The sequence below is a fragment of the Echiichthys vipera genome (genome assembly GCF_963691815.1).
Source record: "Echiichthys vipera genome assembly, chromosome: 18".
NCBI lineage: Eukaryota > Metazoa > Chordata > Actinopteri > Perciformes > Trachinidae > Echiichthys > Echiichthys vipera.
In genome coordinates, this window is record NC_139843.1 from 17,564,403 (window position 1) to 17,590,633 (window position 26,231).

The 26,231-nt window shown below is 32.5% G+C and overlaps 1 protein-coding gene across 1 annotated transcript; it reads right to left on the reverse strand.

The window, feature by feature from the left end:
* Positions 1-1,140: 1,140 nt before the first annotated feature.
* Positions 1,141-26,216, reverse strand: tmem184ba (transmembrane protein 184ba). The gene is made up of 9 exons (XM_083933047.1): positions 26,083-26,216; positions 25,959-25,990; positions 22,857-23,090; positions 21,318-21,483; positions 15,449-15,539; positions 15,134-15,301; positions 14,675-14,844; positions 14,385-14,579; positions 1,141-3,642 (listed from the first exon to the last, which is right to left on the reverse strand). Exons 3-9 carry the CDS (start codon positions 23,088-23,090, stop codon positions 3,413-3,415), a joined length of 1,254 nt encoding a protein of 417 aa, XP_083789173.1. The 5' UTR covers positions 25,959-25,990; positions 26,083-26,216; the 3' UTR covers positions 1,141-3,412.
* Positions 26,217-26,231: the final 15 nt, after the last annotated feature.

The window sequence follows — 26,231 nt, forward strand, 5'->3', positions numbered from 1 at the left end:
CACTAAAGCATATAACCATGTTCGATTAGAAATCCAAAGTACAAGTATCAACCTGAAAATGAGCCTCATATGGGACCTTTAAAGTCCCCCCCCCCACTCAAAAATGTGTTTGTTTCTTGTAGCTGGGTGTGTGCAGTTTGTTTTCACACTCATCTGCTGAAGGGGGAAAGTTTCTCTGTGGTCACCTGAACTCTCGAGTTTAAGACGAGCACCTACAAGCAGGATTTTGTGACATCACACCACAAGTTTGTAGCCAATCACGGTCCAATATGCAGCTCTCAGAAGTGTGATGCGGAAACTTGAAATCTCCTGTCCACTTTTCAAAGGAAGCATCTTTTGTCTGGTGGTTAAACATTCACATATTTAACGAATCTGGATTTTTTTAATAAGGGAGAAGCAGTTAATGCAAACAGCTAATTGATATTCTTTTTTATGGAAACATATCAGACACAGCATATCATTTAAAGCTGTGTTTCTATGTCTGGAGCTGATCTGTAGACAGTGTACCTACTGTGTCTTTCTTATATAACCAAAACAAAACAAACACACAGTCCACTTACATACCAGACTAAATATCTTTTATTATATCTTTAGATACGTCTCCATTTGACATGAAATAATAGCATGAGCAGCTTTATCATATACAAAGAACTAGAAACCAAAACACACATTTGAAATAATAAAAAATAGACAGTTGTGAAGTAAAAATACAAAACTAGGCCTTTTTTGTGCTCCGTCGTTACAGCATATAAAACAATTTGGAACATACATCGCTACTTCTCATCCCATGGACGTAAACTGTATGTACAACATTAGTCTGACCTGTTCCTCAGCTGGATCCATATACATCAGGACATCTCACACACCACAGGATAATGACGTGGGGAAAAGATGAAGCTTGAAAGTGAATTAAATAGGTGTGGTATAACTGAGAAAATAACTCGTAGATGATTAGAATATAAAAAGGCAAGGACACCTGCCTTTAGGAGCTGTACAACAACAAATACAACAAAACAAACTTGCATGGTTCGGGTTTTCTCACCATTTCCATCTTGATGAGACTTGTTTTTCAGTTTGTAGGAAATGTCTTCAACCCCCCCCCCCCCCCCAAAAAAATGGCACTGCCATTCACCGGTGTGGTTCAGCGTGAAAAGGCATTTGTACAGAAAAGAAACCGCATGAACACAGCGTACCGGGATTGCAGCACTATAAACTGACCAGAGCATACAGGGTCGTTTATAGCCTGAAGAAGCTCAGCCTTGGTGCAAATGATCCACTTTGTATCCATGTCAAAATGTAGCCACCCAATTACCCAGACAACACTCAGCAATGTCTAAAAATAGGACACTGCTCCTGTGCACAGACTGGAATCTGTCCTACTTAAAACCAATATTACGTCCGGCACAAGCAGAAATAAGAAGAAAAACCATGACTACTGTCTGAGACTGGCTTCATGATTGGAAAATGAATTTTTTAAAAAGTGACAGGTTGGTTCTCAAAGCAGTTCCATGTTACAAGTGTGTGAATAACTGTTTTTAACTGTGACCGTGTTCCTGTCTTCTCCACGCGGCCCTCTGGTGTTCATGCGGAGCTACAGCAGAGCAGTGACAGAAGTTACAGTAAACACGTGGACAGAGTCCGCATGACTCATTCAAATGACTCAAGAACTTCAATTATGTGTAAAAAAAACAACAGCTCTGGCTGCGGTGAAGTTAAAATGAACCAAAAAAGACTGCCTGGAAGAACAGACGCACATCAAGTCACAGAGATGCGTCTGTGAAGGTTAAACGAGAGGCTGGACATATTGTTAATGCATAAGTTGAAAACGTGGTACGCGTAATATATTTTCCCCGTTTCCCCTTATTGTGCTAATATTTGTTTTTATGTGGACTTGGTAATGGACTTGTACTTATATTATGCCTTGTCTAATATACCATAGCTCAGGATAAGAACTATAAATGTGCAAACATGTAGTGAAGCTGAAGTCTTGGGTCCTCACAAGTGAAAAACTTAAAATACTGAAAGCTGAAAAACAAGTCACTACAGTGGGTGTGTCCGGGCACCGGATCTGGATGGATCTGAGTCTTTCTTCAGGATTTGGACTCAGTCGGGAATACCTTGAAATTAAACTAGCACTAATATTTTGAAAATGTGTGTTAAAGTCAAACTGAAATGAACATTATATTTTGCTCAGGACGTCAGTCTATCACAGGGCACATAGAGACAAACAGAGACAGACAAGCATTCATACCTACGGGCAATTCAGAGTCATCAATTCTAAAAGTAAACTGCAGTTTGACTGTAAATGTCCGCATTTGGAATCATGCATGTATACTAACAGAGGAACGGTTTAATTCCTGTGGCAGAGCTTCTCTACGGAGAATGAGCATCTAAAGTTATCTTTAACCTATATTCCTCTCGTGTTGTCCCCTTAATCCATTTAACCTACATTATGTCCTGCAGAGGTCTACTCCAGCAGCTCCGGCTTTAATCTCCACCAGTTAAATAATGCGCCACTTACACCAGTGTAATCCAGACCCGCTCTGATGCTGCGGTCATTCCTGGAGCAGATGTACAGTGTGATCTATAATCTGCTCTCGCCTGTTCCACTAATATCAATAAGATTGATCCACACAACTGACATTAGCACGTGTTTGTGACTTGGTTTCCCTTTTAAATCCATCCCCACACTGTAGTGAAGGCTGTCCCTTAAAATCCCACAATACACCAGGGTTTCCCCAGTTCAAACGGATCTACACATGTTCTTCATAACTTCAGACCCCATTTTTATAGCTGTACCACAAGACTGCTACGATACTGAAAACAGCTTCTGTTTGAAGCAAACAGACGCGTTCAATTGTTTCAAATCAATATCTTAATATAAGTTTCAACCTCATGAAAGTAAAAGTTCAAAACTTTTATAAAACTTTAATGATATTTTCTATTTCCAGTCATGGGAAGAAAAAATAAAATAAAATAAAAAGGATTTCAAGGCTTGATAAACACAGCCAATGACTCTCTGAAAACAACAGGGCGTTCAAAATCCAGACCCAGGACAAAAAAAACATCCATCAGGACGATTACATGACTACGAGCCACATGACTGAGCTGAAATGTGAAATCGAGCCTCCGTCCGAGCCAGAAAACTTCCCTTCCAAAAGTCAAGTATGATTCAGTATGTAAGAGCGTGACTCACAAACTTTCCAAACACCAAATCTGCTTAAAGTGTCGCCACCGAATAAGACGCTCTGGAAATGTGGATTTAGAAATGTTCATGCAGGAAGGTCCTTGCATTCACGGTCGGTCTCAAAAACAGGAAAATCAAACACACACCTCTCTAATCATTCACACATTGAAGAGGGCCGGCTGCACTGGAGGACCAAGTGCCATCTGCCACTGAAACAGTCTAAATCTAGAATTCGTCGTCGGAGCTGAGCAGGAGGGTCTTCTCTGTGTCGCCGCGGCCACTGACGGTGCTGTGAGTGCGGGAGACGGGCTGCGGCGCCCCCTGCTCCAGCGTGGACTGCTGGGTGTACTGCTGGTAGGCCGGGGAGAAGTTATGGATGGCGTCCTGGACCATGTCGCCCGGGTTCATGGTCTCCTTCAGGCTGCTGGAGATGCTCTTCATAGGGGCACAGCGGCCTGCAGGAGGCGGACGAGAGGAGGGAGAGTTAGACGTCGGGAGAAGAGGTGCAAGAAAAGTGAATGGAGTTTAAAGGAAGAGGAATGGGGTGGAGAAGGACAGTGGGAAGAGGAACTAAAGGGTGCAGAAAGGTGCAGGAGAGATTTAGAGGAGAGAAAAGTAAGCAGAGGAAGGAAAAAACATTAAAGGAAGGTTGATTTATGGGGATTTAGGCAGGGATGTGGGAGCAAATCAAACGCACAGGGGAGGAAGGAGAAGAAGAGAGAATAGAGGGAAAGGAGAGTGGGAAGAGGAGTGGATACAAAACAGAGAAGGAAGAATGGAGCATCAGTGATTTAGAGGGTATCAAACAGAGAGACAAAAGGAGGGAAGGGGTGAAAGAGAAAAGAGAGAAAAAGGAGGAATTGTAAAGGGACAGTGGAGGTGATTTAGAGAGAGGCAAAGGGGTTCATTTCACAGTGATGTAGAGGGATAGGAAGAGAACAAAGGGGGAAGGAAACCATGGCAACGACTTAGGAATACGAGCGAGAAGAAAGAGACTAAATGAAAAGACTGCAACAGTTACAGGTAAGAAACTAAACTAATCTCTCAGGGCCCATTTCCACCAATGTGATAGAAAAAAGAGACGATTCTGTAAGTCATTACAACGAGAAACTTTCTCATTCTAAACAACTCATTAGTTTTGAGTTACTTAGTCATTATTTTGAGATACTAGTTTATTATTTTAAGATACTAATTCATTCTTTTAAGATACTAATTCATTATTTTAAGATACTAGTTCATTATTTTGAGATATTATTCATTCTTTTAAGATACTAATTCATTATTTTGAGATACTAGTTCATTATTTTAAGATACTAGTTTATTATTTTGAGATACTGATTCATTATTTTAAGATACTAATTCATTATTTTAAAGATACTAATTCATTCTTTTAAGATACTAATTCATTATTTTGAGATACTAATTCATTATTTTAAGATACTAATTCATTATTTTAAAGATACTAATTCATTCTTTTAAGATACTAATTCATTATTTTAATATATTAGTTTATTATTTTGAGATATTATTCATTCTTTTAAGATACTAATTCATTATTTTGAGATACTAATTCATTATTTTAATATATTAGTTTATTATTTTGAGATATTATTCATTCTTTTAACATACTAATTCATTATTTTGAGATACTAATTCATTATTTTAAGATACTAGTTTATTCTTTTAACATACTAATTCATTATTTTAAGATACTAATTCATTCTTTTAAGATACTAATTCATTATTTTAAGATACTAATTCATTATTTTAAGATACTAGTTCATTATTTTAAAGATACTAGTTTATTCTTTTAAGATACTAATTCATTATTTTAAGATACTAATTCATTCTTTTAAGATACTAATTCATTATTTTAAGATACTTATTCATTATTTTAAGATACTAATTCATTATTTTAAGATACTAATTCATTATTTTAAGATACTAATTCATTATTTTAAGATACTTATTCATTATTTTAAGATACTAATTCATTATTTTAAGATACTAATTCATTATTTTAAGATACTAATTCAATATTTTATGATACTAATTCATTATTTTAAGATACTAATTCATTATTTTAAGATACTAATTCATTCTTTTAAGATACTAATTCATTATTTTGAGATACTAATTCATTCTTTTAAGATACTAATTCATTATTTTAAGATACTAATTCATTCTTTTAAGATACTAATTCATTATTTTAAGATACTAATTCATTATTTTAAGATACTAATTCATTATTTTAAGATACTAATTCATTATTTTAAGATACTAATTCATTATTTTAAGATACTAATTCATTATTTTAAGATACTAGTTCATTATTTTAAGATACTAATTCATTATTTTGAGATACTTATTCATTATTTTGAGATACTAATTCATTATTTTAAGATACTAATTCATTATTTTAAGATACTTATTCATTATTTTAAGATACTAATTCATTATTTTAAGATAGTAATTCATTATTTTAAGATAGTAATTCATTATTTTAAAGATACTAATTCATTATTTTAAAGATACTAATTCATTATTTTAAAGATACTAATTCATTATTTTAAGATAATAATTCATTATTTTAAGATACTAGTTCATTATTTTAAAGATACTAATTCATTATTTTAAGATACTAATTCATTATTTTAAGATACTAATTCATTATTTTAAGATACTAATTCATTATTTTAAGATACTAATTCATTATTTTAAGATACTAATTCATTATTTTAAGATACTAATTCATTATTTTAAGATACTAATTCATTATTTTAAGATACTAAGTCATTATTTTAAGATACTAAGTCATTATTTTAAGATACTAATTCATTATTTTAAAGATACTAATTCATTATTTTAAGATACTAATTCATTATTTTAAGATACTAATTCATTATTTTAAGATACTAATTCATTATTTTAAGATACTAGTTCATTCTTTTAAGATACTAATTCATTATTTTAAGATACTAGTTCATTATTTTGAGATATTATTCATTCTTTTAAGATACTAATTCATTATTTTGAGATACTAGTTCATTATTTTAAGATACTAGTTTATTATTTTGAGATACTGATTCATTATTTTAAGATACTAATTCATTATTTTAAAGATACTAATTCATTCTTTTAAGATACTAATTCATTATTTTGAGATACTAATTCATTATTTTAAGATACTAATTCATTATTTTAAAGATACTAATTCATTCTTTTAAGATACTAATTCATTATTTTAATATATTAGTTTATTATTTTGAGATATTATTCATTCTTTTAAGATACTAATTCATTATTTTGAGATACTAATTCATTATTTTAATATATTAGTTTATTATTTTGAGATATTATTCATTCTTTTAACATACTAATTCATTATTTTGAGATACTAATTCATTATTTTAAGATACTAGTTTATTCTTTTAACATACTAATTCATTATTTTAAGATACTAATTCATTCTTTTAAGATACTAATTCATTATTTTAAGATACTAATTCATTATTTTAAGATACTAGTTCATTATTTTAAAGATACTAGTTTATTCTTTTAAGATACTAATTCATTATTTTAAGATACTAATTCATTCTTTTAAGATACTAATTCATTATTTTAAGATACTTATTCATTATTTTAAGATACTAATTCATTATTTTAAGATACTAATTCATTATTTTAAGATACTAATTCATTATTTTAAGATACTTATTCATTATTTTAAGATACTAATTCATTATTTTAAGATACTAATTCATTATTTTAAGATACTAATTCAATATTTTATGATACTAATTCATTATTTTAAGATACTAATTCATTATTTTAAGATACTAATTCATTCTTTTAAGATACTAATTCATTATTTTGAGATACTAATTCATTCTTTTAAGATACTAATTCATTATTTTAAGATACTAATTCATTCTTTTAAGATACTAATTCATTATTTTAAGATACTAATTCATTATTTTAAGATACTAATTCATTATTTTAAGATACTAATTCATTATTTTAAGATACTAATTCATTATTTTAAGATACTAATTCATTATTTTAAGATACTAGTTCATTATTTTAAGATACTAATTCATTATTTTGAGATACTTATTCATTATTTTGAGATACTAATTCATTATTTTAAGATACTAATTCATTATTTTAAGATACTTATTCATTATTTTAAGATACTAATTCATTATTTTAAGATAGTAATTCATTATTTTAAGATAGTAATTCATTATTTTAAAGATACTAATTCATTATTTTAAAGATACTAATTCATTATTTTAAAGATACTAATTCATTATTTTAAGATAATAATTCATTATTTTAAGATACTAGTTCATTATTTTAAAGATACTAATTCATTATTTTAAGATACTAATTCATTATTTTAAGATACTAATTCATTATTTTAAGATACTAATTCATTATTTTAAGATACTAATTCATTATTTTAAGATACTAATTCATTATTTTAAGATACTAATTCATTATTTTAAGATACTAAGTCATTATTTTAAGATACTAAGTCATTATTTTAAGATACTAATTCATTATTTTAAAGATACTAATTCATTATTTTAAGATACTAATTCATTATTTTAAGATACTAATTCATTATTTTAAGATACTAATTCATTATTTTAAGATACTAGTTCATTCTTTTAAGATACTAATTCATTATTTTAAGATACTAATTCATTCTTTTAAGATACTAATTCATTATTTTAAGATACTAATTCATTATTTTAACATACTAATTCATTATTTTAAGATACTAATTCAGTATTTTAAGATACTAATTCATTATTTTAAGATACTAGTTCATTCTTTTAAGATACTAATTCATTATTTTAAGATACTAATTCATTATTTTAAGATACTAATTCATTATTTTAAGATACTAATTCATTATTTTAAGATACTAATTCATTATTTTAAGATACTAATTCATTATTTTAAGATACTAATTCATTATTTTAAGATACTAATTCATTCTTTTAAGATAATAATTCATTATTTTAAGATACTAATTCATTATTTTAAGATACTTATTCATTATTTTGAGATACTAATTCATTATTTTAAGATACTTATTCATTATTTTAAGATACTGATTCATTATTTTAAGATACTTATTCATTATTTTAAGATACTAATTCATTATTTTAAGATACTAATTCATTATTTTAAGATACTTATTCATTATTTTAAGATACTTATTCATTATTTTAAGATACTAATTCATTATTTTAAGATACTAATTCATTATTTTAAGATACTAATTCATTATTTTAAGATACTTATTCATTATTTTGAGATACTAGTTCATTATTTTAAGATACTAATTCATTATTTTAAGATACTTATTCATTCTTTTAAGATACTAATTCATTATTTTAAGATACTAGTTCATTATTTTAAGATACTAATTCATTATTTTAAGATACTAATTCATTATTTTAAGATACTAATTCATTATTTTAAGATACTAGTTCATTATTTTAAGATACTTATTCATTCTTTTAAGATACTAATTCATTATTTTAAGATACTAGTTCATTATTTTAAGATACTTATTCATTATTTTAAGATACTAATTCATTATTTTAAGATACTAGTTCATTATTTTAAGATACTAATTCATTATTTTGAGATACTAATTCATTATTTTAAGATACTAATTCATTATTTTAAGATACTAATTCATTATTTTAAGATACTAGTTCATTATTTTAAGATACTAATTCATTATTTTAAGATACTAATTCATTATTTTAAGATACTAATTCATTATTTTAAAGATACTAATTCATTATTTTAAGATACTAATTCATTATTTTAAGATACTAATTCATTATTTTAAAGATACTAATTCATTATTTTAAGATACTAATTCATTATTTTAAGATACTAATTCATTATTTTAAGATACTAATTCATTATTTTAAGATACTAATTCATTATTTTAAGATACTTATTCATTATTTTAAGATACTAATTCATTATTTTAAGATACTAATTCATTATTTTAAAGATACTAATTCATTATTTTAAGATACTAATTCATTATTTTAAAGATACTAATTCATTATTTTAAGATACTAATTCATTATTTTAAAGATACTAATTCATTATTTTAAGATACTAATTCATTATTTTAAAGATACTAATTCATTATTTTAAGATACTAATTCATTATTTTAAGATACTTATTCATTATTTTAAGATACTAATTCATTATTTTAAGATACTAATTCATTATTTTAAGATACTAATTCATTATTTTAAGATACTAATTCATTATTTTAAGATACTAAGTCATTATTTTAAGATACTAATTCATTATTTTAAAGATACTAATTCATTATTTTAAGATACTAATTCATTATTTTAAGATACTAATTCATTATTTTAAGATACTAATTCATTATTTTAAGATACTAAGTCATTATTTTAAGATACTAATTCATTATTTTAAGATACTAATTCATTATTTTAAGATACTAATTCATTATTTTAAGATACTAATTCATTCTTTTAAGATACTAATTCATTATTTTAAGATACTAAGTCATTATTTTAAGATACTAAGTCATTATTTTAAGATACTAATTCATTATTTTAAAGATACTAATTCATTATTTTAAGATACTAATTCATTATTTTAAGATACTAATTCATTATTTTAAGATACTAATTCATTATTTTAAGATACTAATTCATTATTTTAAGATACTAGTTCATTATTTTAAGATACTAATTCATTCTTTTGAGATACTTATTCATTATTTTGAGATACTAATTCATTATTTTAAGATAGTAATTCATTCTTTTAAGATACTTATTCATTATTTTGAGATACTTATTCATTATTTTGAGATACTAATTCATTATTTTGAGATACTAATTCATTATTTTAAGATACTAATTCATTATTTTAAGATACTAATTCATTATTTTGAGATACTAATTCATTCTTTTAAGATACTAATTCATTATTTTAAGATACTAATTCATTATTTTGAGATACTAATTCATTATTTTAAGATACTTATTCATTATTTTGAGATACTTATTCATTATTTTGAGATACTAATTCATTATTTTAAGATACTTATTCATTATTTTAAGATACTAATTCATTATTTTAAGATACTAATTCATTATTTTAAGATACTAATTCATTATTTTGAGATACTAATTCATTATTTTAAGATACTAATTCATTATTTTAAGATAGTAATTCATTCTTTTAAGATACTTATTCATTATTTTAAGATACTAATTCATTATTTTAAGATACTAATTCATTCTTTTGAGATACTTATTCATTATTTTGAGATACTTATTCATTATTTTGAGATACTTATTCATTATTTTAAGATACTAATTCATTATTTTAAGATACTAATTCATTATTTTAAGATACTAATTCATTCTTTTGAGATACTTATTCATTATTTTGAGATACTTATTCATTATTTTGAGATACTTATTCATTATTTTAAGATACTAATTCATTATTTTGAGATACTAATTCATTATTTTGAGATACTAGTTCATTATTTTAAAGATACTAGTTTATTCTTTTAAGATACTAATTCATTATTTTAAGATACTAATTCATTCTTTTAAGATACTAATTCATTATTTTAAGATACTAGTTCATTATTTTAAGATACTAATTCATTATTTTAAGATACTAATTCATTATTTTAAGATACTAATTCATTATTTTAAGATACTAATTCATTATTTTAAGATACTAGTTCATTATTTTAAGATACTAATTCATTCTTTTAAGATACTTATTCATTATTTTGAGATACTTATTCATTATTTTGAGATACTAATTCATTATTTTAAGATACTAATTCATTATTTTAAGATACTAATTCAGTATTTTAAGATACTTATTCATTATTTTAAGATACTAATTCAGTATTTTAAGATACTTATTCATTATTTTAAGATACTAATTCATTATTTTAAGATACTTATTCATTATTTTAAGATACTAATTCATTATTTTAAGATACTAATTCATTATTTTAAGATACTTATTCATTCTTTTAAGATACTAATTCATTATTTTGAGATACTAATTCATTATTTTAAGATACTAATTCATTCTTTTAAGATACTAATTCATTATTTTAAGATACTAATTCATTATTTTGAGATACTAATTCATTATTTTAAGATACTAATTCATTATTTTAAGATACTAATTCATTATTTTAAGATAGTAATTCATTCTTTTAAGATACTTATTCATTCTTTTGAGATACTAATTCATTATTTTAAGATACTTATTCATTATTTTAAGATACTTATTCATTATTTTAAGATACTTATTCATTATTTTAAGATACTAATTCATTATTTTAAGATACTTATTCATTATTTTAAGATACTTATTCATTATTTTAAGATACTAATTCATTATTTTAAGATACTAATTCATTATTTTAAGATACTAATTCATTATTTTAAGATACTAATTCATTATTTTAAGATACTTATTCATTATTTTAAGATACTAATTCATTATTTTAAGATACTAATTCATTATTTTGAGATACTTATTCATTATTTTGAGATACTAATTCATTATTTTAAGATACTAATTCATTATTTTAAGATACTTATTCATTATTTTAAGATACTTATTCATTATTTTAAGATACTAATTCATTATTTTAAGATACTTATTCATTATTTTAAGATACTTATTCATTATTTTAAGATACTAATTCATTATTTTAAGATACTTATTCATTATTTTAAGATACTAATTCATTATTTTAAGATACTAATTCATTATTTTAAGATACTTATTCATTATTTTGAGATACTAATTCATTATTTTAACATACTAATTCATTCTTTTAAGATACTAATTCATTATTTTAAGATACTAATTCATTCTTTTAAGATACTAATTCATTCTTTTAAGATACTAATTCATTCTTTTAAGATACTAATTCAATATTTTATGATACTAATTCATTATTTTAAGATACTAGTTCATTCTTTTAAGATACTAATTCATTATTTTAAGATACTTATTCATTATTTTAAGATACTAATTCATTATTTTAAGATACTTATTCATTATTTTAAGATACTAATTCATTATTTTAAGATACTTATTCATTATTTTAAGATACTAATTCATTATTTTAAGATACTAATTCATTCTTTTAAGATACTAATTCAATATTTTATGATACTAATTCATTATTTTAAGATACTAGTTCATTCTTTTAAGATACTAATTCATTATTTTAAGATACTTATTCATTATTTTAAGATACTTATTCATTATTTTAAGATACTAATTCATTATTTTAAGATACTTATTCATTATTTTAAGATACTAATTCATTATTTTAAGATACTAATTCATTATTTTAAGATACTTATTCATTATTTTGAGATACTAATTCATTATTTTAACATACTAATTCATTCTTTTAAGATACTAATTCATTATTTTAAGATACTAATTCATTCTTTTAAGATACTAATTCATTCTTTTAAGATACTAATTCATTCTTTTAAGATACTAATTCATTATTTTAAGATACTAATTCATTATTTTAAGATACTAATTCATTATTTTAAGATACTAATTCATTCTTTTAAGATACTAATTCAATATTTTATGATACTAATTCATTATTTTAAGATACTAGTTCATTCTTTTAAGATACTAATTCATTATTTTGAGATACTAATTCATTATTTTAAGATACTAATTCATTCTTTTAAGATACTAATTCATTATTTTAAGATACTAATTAATTATTTTGAGATACTAGTTCATTATTTTAAGATACTAATTCATTCTTTTGAGATACTAATTCATTCTTTTATGATACTAATTCATTCTTTTAAGATACTAATTCAATATTTTATGATACTAATTCATTATTTTAAGATACTAATTAATTATTTTGAGATACTAGTTCATTATTTTAAGATACTAATTCATTCTTTTAAGATACTAATTCATTATTTTAAGATACTAATTAATTATTTTGAGATACTAGTTCATTATTTTAAGATACTAATTCATTCTTTTAAGATACTAATTCATTCTTTTAAGATACTAATTAATTATTTTGAGATACTAGTTTATTCTTTTGAGATACTAATTCATTATTTTAAGATACTAATTCATTATTTTAAGATACTAATTCATTATTTTGAGATACTAATTCATTATTTTAAGATACTAATTCATTCTTTTAAGATAATAATTCATTATTTTAAGATACTAATTCATTCTTTTAAGATAATAATTCATTATTTTAAGATATTATTCATTATTTTAAGATACTAATTCATTATTTTAAGATACTAATTCATTCTTTTAAGATACTAATTCATTATTTTAAGATACTAATTCATTCTTTTAAGATACTAATTCATTCTTTTAAGATACTAATTCATTATTTTGAGATACTAGTTTATTATTTTTCTTTAATTAGTCATTATTTTGAGACACTAAGTTGTTTTTGAGAAAGTTTAGTCATTATTTTTAGATAAGTAAATATTTCAAGACACTTAGTCATTATTTTGAGATAAGTCATTGTTTTTTGTTAATAAGTCATTATGTTGAGATAATAAGAACGTTTTTCACTGTAATTACTCCCAGGATCTTTTTTCCCGTCACATTAGTGGAAATAGGCTTCCATACAAATCACATTGAAACCCTTGAATTAAAAAAAAAGAACAAAAAAAGAAAATAACTCAGTAAATCTTGGATGAACAAAACTAGCTAAAAACAGCAGCAGCATAAAGGAAAGAAGGGGGGGGGGATGTGGAGTAAACATCATCAGTGTTTAACCTACCAAACTCTCCATATGTAGGAACAGGTCCTTTATGGCACGGCGGAGAAGAAAAGAGAAGGATGAAGATGGAGGTGTAGAGACAGACCCAAACAAAAACATGAGTGATGGACAGTAGAATGAAAAAAAGTTTTTAAAAGAAAGAAAGTGAATCAAGGTGTGGGAGGTTTTGGTTGAAAGAAGAGAGATGAATCAGAATATATGCATTTGAGCAGATGGGGATGGATGGAAATAAAGTGGAGACATTTTAGAATATCTTAGATTTTTCCTTTTGTAAGACGTGTTAAACTCTGGCGCCCTTCCTCCCCTCTTCCCTTTCTCACCTTGTGAGTCGAGACTTTTGTCCATGTAGACTCTGTACGTGAAAGCGTGGCGCAGAGCCAGCGCCGCGAAAAACATCTCGATGCAAATGATGAAGTTCTGATAACCGGCAGCGACCGTCCCCTCGCCAACAGACACCTCCACTGAGTTTATCTTAGGGATGGCCCCGCACTTCTCCAGGATGGCTAGCAACACGCCTGACCACAAATGATAAGATGGTACATAAATGAAGACTTTGTATACACACATTATGTTGTGTGTTGTGTTGTGTTGTGCGGTGCGGTCTCCCTACCCTGCCAGAAGGAGAGGAAGATGACGGACTTGACCATGAGGAACTTGAGCATGGGGCTGTAAGGGCTGAGCAACTCCTTGGTGGAGAAGTAAAAGAGGAAGAGGGCGTACAGAGACAAGCTAACTGAGAAGTTGTAGATGATGGTCACGTACAGGTAACCGCTGGCAACACTGTTGAGAGAGAAGAAGTGAGAGAGAACGGTGTTAGCGGTGTTGGTGTTGATTTATAGCTTGACTGCTATTTTTGTAGGTCATGCTCAAAGCCTAAATCTCCCATTAGAGACTAAAATGATTATTATTTCTATATTCGGTGGCATCTTTAACAGTTTTTCTGTTTAGGTAACAACTCCTGTGTTCTCATCCCCAGCTCCACCAGTCACAAGCAACATATGAACCCAAACGTCACTCCAGGCAGAGCTGACGGACCTCCTTGATCTACCTCCCTGTTTACAGCACTTACTTGAAGTCTCCGTCCTTGTATTTGCCGTAGGCCTGCAGGATGACTGTGACGGCGGCCATGAGCGGTTTAACCACGCAGAACTGCAGAGTGGCCTGCTTACAGAACCGCAGGAAGCCGATGGAGTAGGCCTTTCTCCACAGACAGCAGGTCCCGTACAAACAGCTGGACCTGACAGGACAAAACACCTGGATTACACTGATTGCTGTTTCTGATATTTGTGGGGACTTGAGTGCTGTAGATACAGCATGAAAAGGGAAGAGAAAAAAAAAAAACAAGTCAAACTCCCTCGTTTCATGCTGTAAATTGGAAACTTACTCAATGGGTTTTCCTCTGATCTCAGCCATGATGGCGCTCTCTCCTCCCAGGTATTCATAGCACAGACTCAGGAAGTTGTAAATCACAAACGCTGGAGAGAAACAAGGAGAGAAAGGGTTGGCTTTTATTATCTCTATACAGACATTATTTACTCACTTTAATAATGCTGTTAGCCCTTCACAAGCCACCTTGGTGTTCCAGAGGTCGCTATCTGGCTTTTGGCTTCTTTTTGAAATGTAGTTGTCACTTTATAATAAAAATGAACGGTAAATTGAGTACGCTTGAGAACACATTTATAAAGCAAGCTTTTTTTGAACAACTGATTCTAAAATAGGGCTGCACAATAAATATTCTTTTCAAATCATCACTAAAGACACTCACATTTTTAGAGTTAGCTGACAGAGTATCAGTAGAAAACTGCACTTTAAAAAGGTCACTATCACTTTTTAATGGTGCCTTTTGTTCTTAGGTCAATAAAATAATGTTGGAAATCATTTGCTGCATTTTAGCAGCAGAAAAACAGCACTGGGTGCACTTTAATATTTGTTTTATTTATTTATTGCAAGTTATATTGTTATCGTGAAATCCATAAATGTCATGGCATATTTTCCTTAAGCTGGGATCAGCCCCCCCCAACTTGTCACTTGGGGTGTAAGTAAATATCGATACACTCGAATATTGCGACATTAAGTTTTGTGATACTGAATCGATTCTTAATTAACCCTGAGACCTGCAGGGGGCGCTGGCGATGGTGGGCGACATTGCCATATTTAAGAGGCTGTTGTGATATATTTGTATCATATGAAACAAGACGATGTAAGGCTTCCATTGGTACCAACATGTCATGTCAGCTTGTCAGGATGGGGACAAACTAACACTCTGGAGGCTACATTTTTTTGCAGAGGGAAAAACTGGCACGGCCCTTTTCAAAAGGGGGCCCTTAATCTCTCACATGAAGATATTTGGATGAAAATGGTTCTAAGGGTACATTCAAGTCTCTGCTTTATAGACATGCCCACTTTATGATAATCCCAGGCAAACCCTATATGCAACATTTAATATATGCAACATTCATTTTCTTTACATGGCTCTGTTCTATTCAAGTGTCCCAGTAAGCCGTGCCAGAGTGGCAGTGAGCCAGCATGCCCAATACATGAACCCTGAAACTGAAGCAGATACATGGAATTCAGCCATCATTTATTCCTGGGCTTTTCCTACTGTGACATGTCACAAAAAAAAAAAAATAATAATAATAATAATTAAAAAAAAATATATATATAAATATATATATATATATAAATATATATATATATATATATATATATATATATATATATATATATATATATATATATATATATATATATATATATATATATATATATATATATATATATATATATCCCCAAACGTACCTACTTATATGTACCTTCTTATATGTTACTATATATATAAAATATTCAATAAGCTGCCCTTGGAGACTTTGCACAACAGCAACTGTGAAAAAACACTTTGAACTGTAATACCACAAACTAAAAAAGTAGAGCAGAATGAATCACTCAGACCCCAAAGCAGTCACACAAGCACAACACATCCTGTCACACTGGTTTTGCAAACATATTGCACTGTAGCTGATAACACTTGATACAAACATAACATTTTAGATTTATACTATTTCAGCAGGACAGGAAGGCAGGACAACAGGTCATTACTAAAAACTGTTTCAGAAACAACAAATCACTTGATACAGTGACATAGACAAGGCGGGGGCCGCTAAGGTCGTCAAGAATCATATTGTTCAGCAGGCAAGAGAGTGAGCTGGCTGCATCGAGACACTTCAACGTTCTGGGGTTCTTTTCATTCTTCCACAAAGATCACATGTGCCTTTACTTAACGCTCAAGGTCAAAGTTATTGACTTTGACCTGGCACGTCCCGTGTCTGCTGTCTGTGTCTGTGTGCAGACCACCTGGTAAAGAGCGCCAGAGGTCACGCTGCATATTCCTTTGAATGCTGACGCATGTGGTCTCTGGGCCTGGCTACTGGGTACACGCTATATCCAGGGAGATGGACTACAATGTACTGAGCTGCGTCACAGAGACTCAGGGCCAGCCAGAGGACTATGAGCTGGACAAAGAGCAGCACTGGAGATTTAAGACCCCAGAGCGGTTTGCTTATGCTTATTACTTAACAGGCACGTGTCTTGATGACCTTGAGCAGGTGATGAAGATGAACTTTGGACACCATTAGACTAGCATGTATAAGTAGATCTGGTCAAGAAGATGCTGCAGCTGGAAGCAGAGCAGCACATTAAACCTCTCATCCAGACCCCTGCATGGTGATGGTGGACACTGAGGAGGCTGAGCCAGACATCAGCTGGCAGCCTGAAGAAGCCTGAAGAGGCTGGAGTCAAACAAAATGACACCGCATATGACCCTGAATAAAGGGTCGGGCGTCGACAGCCAGTCCAGCTGAACAACCTCTCGTCGCAGACGACTGTGTTGTGTCTTTGGTTGTTCTCTTTGTTTTTGCAACACAACACACAATGAAGCTAACTCTCATGATACTACAGGCTCCACCTGTATTTATTTTCTACTACTATGTTGCAAATACTTTACTTTAGCATTCAATATGTTGGTTCAGTTATATGCAAAGGCGTGAGAGTGGTTGTATGAAAAAGGGGGCCCACTGAGGCTGCATACAGAGCCGACAGTAGACTTTTGTGCTACACCACACAATGCACAAAACATGCACACGTAACTATTCAGCTCAATAGGACATATAACTTGGGCTGCAATTCCCTTTCTCTGTTTATTTAAATGTATTGTTTTGTCAGTCTAAAACAAAGATATTCCGTTTATATGATATAAAAAAGTTGATCGATGAAATGATTAGTAGACTTTTTATGTTTTAGCTCTTGACAATAAAGCTGACTTTGACTTTAAATATTATATATAATATAATACATAATAATATAAGCTAGAAGTTTGTTACTTAAACGGGTTCGGGGATAAACCTAAATGAATGTGATAATGAGTTCTGATTTAATAAAATGCTATTGAATATGAAAAAAAATAAAGAATAAAAAGCACAGATGACTTAGTGGAACCTAGTGTTTCTGTCCTTCCAAGGACCCTCAGGACAACTGGCTTACACAAAGCTTGAGCCTAACAATAAAGCTTCCCTCTGCAATAAACCCATAGCACTAAACTTTGTCTTTCTCTCCAACACACACTTAGACACACACACACTCCCCTCCCTCTGCGACCTGACTGTCTCTTGTGACCGGTGGATTATCTCTCCTGTGTGCTGCTTCAGTGAGAGGATGATGACGACCAAAAGGCTCATAAAAACACAGCCAGGCTAATCCTGTTAGCACACACACTCTCTCGCCTTGTGACTGCCTGTGTGAGGTAAAATAAGGTTAGTGTGAAGGGTAAAAGTGTGAACATGTGATAGATCTTGGGTGCGTGCCATGGTGTGTGTGTGTGTGTGTGTGTGTGTGTGTGTGTGTGTGTGTGTGTGTGTGTGTGTGTGTGTGTGTGTGCATGGGTGGGAGGTTGAGGAGGATGTTTGTGTGTGCTACAGTGTTGTGTCACAACACCGATCTCAAGTCAGTTATCTGCTGCTGAGTTACTGTATTTTTCTTTTCTCACTCGGACTCTAGCTCTACTCCACCCACGCGTACACTACACCTCCGTCACTTCCTTTTGTCATCTGCTGTCGGACATCAGACGCCTGTCAGACAATACTTATGTAATTAGATGACATAAATGCCAGTTCACAGTCTGACTTAAACACAAAAGCTAGCGTGCAGAGCTAAGAGAAGAGAACTGGTTGATCTGCGTTGCTCTCTTTGTCTCAGCTGTTCGGCGTTACACTCTTTCACTTCCCTCCAAGGACCCCCGTCAACTCAGCAGTGCTCGTTTCCACGGTGATACAGTAGGCCTACATACAATGAGAATGGGAACTTTGCAGCCAGTTTGTTTGAGAGAAACTCATTCTCTGATACAGCCATTCTCCTTGACGAGGAAGATTTGTAGCAGTTGCCATGCAACAGGTTGGTCATCCTTGCTCAGGAAAAGATCAGGGTGGGGCTCAGCTGCATCGTGGGAAGAGGAAGGCAAACAGGAGGAAGAGAGGAGGCAGAAAAAAAGTGAAAGGTACTGAAAAGGGCTTGGTAGAGGTATGGGAAAACAGCAAAGAGAGGGAAGCTAATGCAAAGAGAAGAGAAGAAAGAACCAGGAGGAGGAGAGCCAGCTGTCTGAGGGAGTGATGATAAACACACTTGGGGCGCTTCCTGCTAAAAAGCAGAACCTCACAGAAGAGAGCGCCTCCACTCCACATATGAATGCAAGTGACATGTTGTATCAACAACACAGGAAGTGACACGTGTGTTAAGCGCCACACAGCGAGCAGACTATTTCTATCCTGAGCATCATAACTGCCTCTGAGGAATGAGGAGCAGAGGCAGTCAGTTGGCTTTCTGCCAATTCAAAAATGTAAGAGACGTCAGAGATTCAAAGGATCTGGCTGCATTTGTTTTGTTTGTGTCATCCATCCGCTCATCAAAGCCGCCGGCTCACCGTTAATTTTTCTGACGTGACAGTGAGCCAATGATCAATGTTTACATCCCTTTCCACTAGATTCTAGTCGCACTAAGTTAAAATAATATCAAAACCAAATTTCTGAGATGACTATGCATGGAGATGTGTAAATTAAAAATAGGCCTCAGCTGATATATAAACAATTTGAGAATGCATACTGTTCAAATACATATGCACACTGTAGAGTCAGTGTATTAAGAAAACACTGAATAAGCAGTGAAATGCATGAACAAAAGGATCTACAATATAGACTGTGGGACAATCCAAGAGGCCTCTAGGGCTGGATAAGAAAGGCTGGCTCCAAAAAGGAGTCAGTCCCCAGCAGACCTCATGTTAACAGCCTGGTTACTGTTTTGGACTCTGTAGCTAACTTCCTTGTGAAAACTGTACGGGTTATAGCTTTATTACAGTAACTGAAGAAAATTCTTTGTGGTTTGTGTTTTGTCTGATTCTTCACAGAACATGAATTGTAAGTGTTTTACATTGACGTCACCACTCTCGATTCCTGCTATACAAAATATCAGTAGTTCAGCTGTTGTCGTGTTCTTCACAGATCCCTTAAAAATGAAACCTGAAAGTCACAACACCAAGATTATGTCCATATTATATAGTCTGTAAGATCATCATCATTCAAAATTCAATTAAAACATTTAAGTCCCACCACTTGCCAATCCTCCGGGTTGCATTCAATTTCATTTCAAGCCCCTCAGTCCAAGAGGAGAGCACTGCAGTTTAAGGTATAAATATTACTCATAGACTCATATTCCATGCCATGACAGATAGCGCTTATAATTCATTTTAGTGTTGACAAATGTTTAAAAAAAAGTTTGCTACAAGACAACTCAAAATGCAGTAAACAGGTAAATAAAGGTTCAGTATACGACAGAAAAGGCAGGAACCTAATACGGGTGAGAGGGCACTTTACTAAATAAACATTCAGCGAGTGGGAGGAGTTGTCTGTTAAGGATGGACAGACAGACTGATTTCATCATAATGTGTTTCAACAGGTCAACTGGAAAAGACAGAAAAGGATTTAAAACTTCCATCCATCGATGGAATAAAAAAAAATACCTTTAAATGCATCTTCATTTAAGGCAACTTAGTGTATAATGAGAGATAAGAGCACGCACTAAGCAACGGCTGTTCATCGATTTAGCGGCCTGCCCTCATGGTCTGCTGAATCGATAGTATTAACAAAACTGCATCGTCACTGCAAATCACAGACTGAGCTCCACAGGATGAAGACGAAAAAACATGCCCTTACCCTCATAACAGTCCCTGACGGTGTCAAAGTACACGTAATACTGGTCATTGGTGAAGAAGAGGAGGCTGAGCCAAGAGTCGAAGGCGTAGATAGGAACGATGAAGAGGATCCGTACAATGTGGCGCTGCTCCCTCGGTGAGCTGTAAAAGCGCAGGTGCATGTAGATCTGGGACAGACAGAAGAGACACTTTCAATATTGAAGAAGAGACACTTTAAATATTGAAAATGAGAAGTATAAAATACCGGCACTGTGTCAGAACAAAGCAAGGTGCAGGCTAAATTCAAATGTAACATATTCCACAGCTTTGTGGCACAAGTAATAAAAGCTGCCTCCCTGTTCTTATTCTGGCTGTAGACGTGTAAGTCCATCTCGAAGGGCTTAAACACTTGTGTAGGGAGATGGGACGGCAATTCTACGGGTTAGGCAGAGCTTTTGTAAGCTTTAAAAAATGACTTGGAAAGTAAAACATAACTTGATCGACATTGCGAGGATACAGATTCTTGACAATACCCAGATTTGTGTAATGTCACTTTGTTGTCTTGTCAGTGTGTCGACGTCACTGAACTTAAAGGTCCCATATTGTAAAAACTGAGATGTCCATGTCGTTTTTGATTATAAATTATAAAATTATAAATAAAAGTATCAAAACACTCAATTCTCAGAGAAGTGCACACAGTGCTTGTTTTCAGAAACTGTGTCTTTAAACGAGCCGTCAGGACTTCTGTATGTTGTGATGTCACAACTCTACTGTATAGACGATACCACTACAGTGCCATTACAGTCATTCCCCGGCTGCAATGACTGTGCAGAGACGCAAAGAACTTGGATGAAGACCCAGAAATGCTGACCAGTCAGAGCAGGGGGGCTTAAAGAGACAGGCATTAAAACGGAGCATTTCACACAGAGAGTAAATACAGATGTATTCAGACAGACAGAATGAGAAAAACGATACTTTTTTTGAACAATAAAGCATGTAAACATATCTAATAGAAAGCCAAAATACAAGTATGAACCTGGAAGTTAGCATAATTATGGGACCTTTAACAATCAATACATAACCTCACCGACATGAACGCACAGGAAAATGTGTGAAAAAAAAACATGACTCTTTTTGTTTTTCTTTTTTTCCATAGAGGCTTTTCATCCACCTGCATCAAGTTTCACCTGTGCGTGTTTGTTTGTGTGTTTGTGTGTGTGTGTGTGTGTGCGTGTGTGCGTGCGTGCGTGCATGTGTGTGTGTGTGTATACATTCAGGCTCTGTATCACAAACACCTGCTGAGGGATGTTGCCGAGCAACCCCTGTCCCTCTCTGGGCCTGAGCAGATGTGTGGTGTATTTGCAGGATCACATCATTTGTGCATTAAACAACATACACACACACATGCACAGATGCACAAAGCCTGTCCAGTCTAAGTTATATTTTTGTAAGATGTGTCTGATCTGTCAGATCTCAACATCTGTATCACCAGCTGAGTAAATAAAACACATGATGATTTCACCCCCACCCCACCCCCGTCCTCCTGTTTGGAAGCAGTTACCTGGTGACAGGTGAGGATGAGTGCGGTCCAAACGAAGAAGCCAGACACAGCCTGCGCCGCGGGAGTCATGAGGAAAATGGGCTGCTCTGTGGTCAGCAGTGGGGCTTCGGGGAGCCATGAAATGTTGGGGCCCGCAGGCGCTGCCGTTGGCGGGGGACCAGGTGCTGAGGCCAGAGGAGAGTCCTCCCCCAGCCTCTCTGAGAACGGCACATCTCGCCTCCATAGCTTCAGCATCTGGAAGAGACACAGATAAGGTGTCTGTTTGTGTATGTACACATGGAAAACACTGAAACGGTGACTTGAACGCTGTGACACCATTCATGAAGTATGAGCATTTATTTCCACTAGTAATCATCAACCTGGAATATAGATCACACTTTGTGTTAGCGGTGTAATGTGTAATCTGAGATAGGGAGGCAGATGGAGGATCAACACTGATACACTGCAGGTCAACAAGTCGCCATGAGTCAAGATCGTATGTGACATGTGTACAATGGTTTCTGTGTTGAACTATAAAGAAAATGGATTTTTGTTCCTGCATCTCCCAGAATGCCATTTGGCCGCTGCCAGATAACGTGCCCAAACACCCACTGTTCAGCGGTGCTTTTAGGCGGAGCATGAGAGTTTGAAAGCATGCTGTTTTTTCTCTCAAGTTAACAGAAGACAACGTGTAATTTAGCTGAAAGTAATTTGGGTATTTTGAGGCGTGTGTGTGATAATTAAAATTGGGGCAAAATGGTGAGATCTAAACGGTCCATTTGCAAAAACAGACTAATAATAAAGTAATAATCTACTCTTACACACCTGGACACTTATCTTCTTCTATTTTGTGCAATAACTTTGTCAACCACTTAAGTGCAATAATTTAATCTTACTGCTCATTTCTGTCATATACAGCCAAACATAATTTATATTCTATCTTATTAATTTCCTCTACATTAAACTTATCTGATTTTATTTCTCCTGAATTTTATTTGACCTGCATTCTTACATCTACCTCACATATATGTGACTAAGAGTTTATTGCTTAAGGTTTATTGTTTTTTTTTATACTTTCTGTATTTATTTAGCTAAGAGTTTATTGGTTATCTTATACTTTTTTTTAATATACATCCCTCGTGTTTTTGTAAGCTGCTGGAAACTCAAATTCCTTTCGGGAGTTCATCCCAAAGGATCAATAAAGAGAAGTGTAAGTCCTAAATAATGTTGTTTTTTTGTCCAAGCCATGGAATATCAATGTAACAATGTATTTTAAGAATAACATGTACCTGTTTTTGCATATTAACCCTTCGTTCACAGGACCAACCCTCGTACCCAAGCTGATGTTTTCACTGAATCACTAAAATGTTCCTGCGATCAAACTCCATTACATATGTTCTCTAAAAACCGGGATGTGACCAGTTATCCTCAGGAATAAGAAAGGAGTGACAGAATGGGTCTAAAAAGGTTTTGTAACAGCATCAAAAACATGTTTTCCCCAACTTTTCTTTCCATATCTGATGAGTGAGTCAAAATAGCATTAAAAGCCTACAGCGTGTCCAAATTTAGGTGGAGATGGACAAAAGACGTCATATGCCTCATTCACTTCCAGTTCCTGAAGATGACTGGACTTGGCCTTCAAGTGGCCCGAAGACACGTTACGTAAGCAGCAGCAGCTTGTCACCGTCTCCAAGGTGACACAGTCATTTTTCCAGGGTATATTTGTTCTTGTGTACTGACAGCCGACTGTCATGTAGGACTGAGCTTGGGGGAGACGAAGACCTTGATGTTATGGAGGTGGAGTGGCGGGGCTGAAGCAAATATACCCACATTAAACATCCAAAAAAATAGAAAAAAATAAAATTAATTAAAAAAAACTGGGCAAAAGAATGATCACTGAATTATATATATATAGAGAGAGTTTCCTTCATTCTGACCTATCATGTCTCATCTGCCAGAGTAGCACAGGCAAGCATAACTCACGCAGCACACAGAACAAACAGCATGGACAATGACAGGCTGACATAATGCTATCACACACACGCACACACACACACACACACACACACACACACACACACACACACACACACACACACACACACACACACACACACACACACACACACACACACACACACACACACACACACACACACACACACACACACACACACACACACACACACACACACACACACACACACACACACACACACACACACACACACACACACACACACACACACACACACACACACACACACACACACACACACACACACACACACACACACACACACCGTTTTGTACGTGTGGACTGAGGGGAGTTATGGTTCCACTGTTTGAGTGTGTGTGTGTGTGTGTGTGTGTGTGTGTGTGTGTGTGTGTGTGTGTGTGTGTGTGTGTGTGTGTGTGTGTGTGTGTGTGTGTGTGTGTGTGTGTGTGTGTGTGTGTGTGTGTGTATAACCTGTGTGTGAGACAGGTCATTTGTATTGGTTTGCCATGGATCAGCATATCTACATGTCAACAAGGAGAAGTGAAGGTATCAGCAACACACAAACACACACAGCCAGTGACTGTGAAATGATGCTGTGCTGAGGCAAAGGGGACATCTGTGTGTTTCATTTAAAAGGCAAAAAAGGTCAACACACACACACACACACACACACACACACACACACACACACACACACACACACACACACACACACACACACACACACACACACACACACACACACACACACACACACACACACACACACACACACACACACACACACACACACACACACACACACACACACACACACAGAGGAATAAATCACAGCAACAGATGGAGTTGGGGTGATAGGGGGGTAGGCGGCTTGTTTATAATTCATAATAAGTAATGATATGGGTGACAGCCAGACTGGATTATCATGGCTGAAAGCAACAACAGCAACACTGGCATTTATTCAGCAAAAAAAGCCTCCAAAACATTTTTGACACTCCTGCCTTTCCGTTATATCTCAGGGATTGTATTGTTGTGGATTAATGCTGCGGGTAAAGCTGCCTGGGCACGTTTGAATGCTATGGAAATGAAGCTCAGATTCAAACCAATGAACTTTAAAGACTTACCTTAGTCTTAGCCACAGGCTTGAGTTTTAAACCTGGAATGGAGAACACACTTTATTAGTCAGGCAAACAAAAAAATGTTGTGCAAAACAAACTATTGCATAAGAGTTTCAGGGGATAGACTCACCTGGTTAATAGGCTGCTGCTTTAAAACCCTCCTCAGCTCCGTCAGACAAACAGAAATAACCCAGAAACGGCCTTAATTCCTCCTCACAGTAGCACCGTTGCTCCCCGGACATCCATGTTGAGCCCTCGGAGGACTTTCCCCGTCAAACC

What these genes read in the sequence shown, in the direction of transcription:
- tmem184ba (XM_083933047.1), bottom strand. Translation starts at nt 23,090, where the DNA reads ATGCTGAAGCTATGGAGGCGAGATGTGCCGTTCTCAGAGAGGCTGGGG. An exon ending in TACAAGGACGGAGACTTCAA is followed by an intron (nt 14,845 to 15,133) that starts GTAAGTGCTGTA and finishes CTCTCTCAACAG; the next exon opens with TGTTGCCAGCGGTTACCTGT. An exon ending in CTTCCTCTCCTTCTGGCAGG is followed by an intron (nt 14,580 to 14,674) that starts GTAGGGAGACCG and finishes ATTTGTGGTCAG; the next exon opens with GCGTGTTGCTAGCCATCCTG.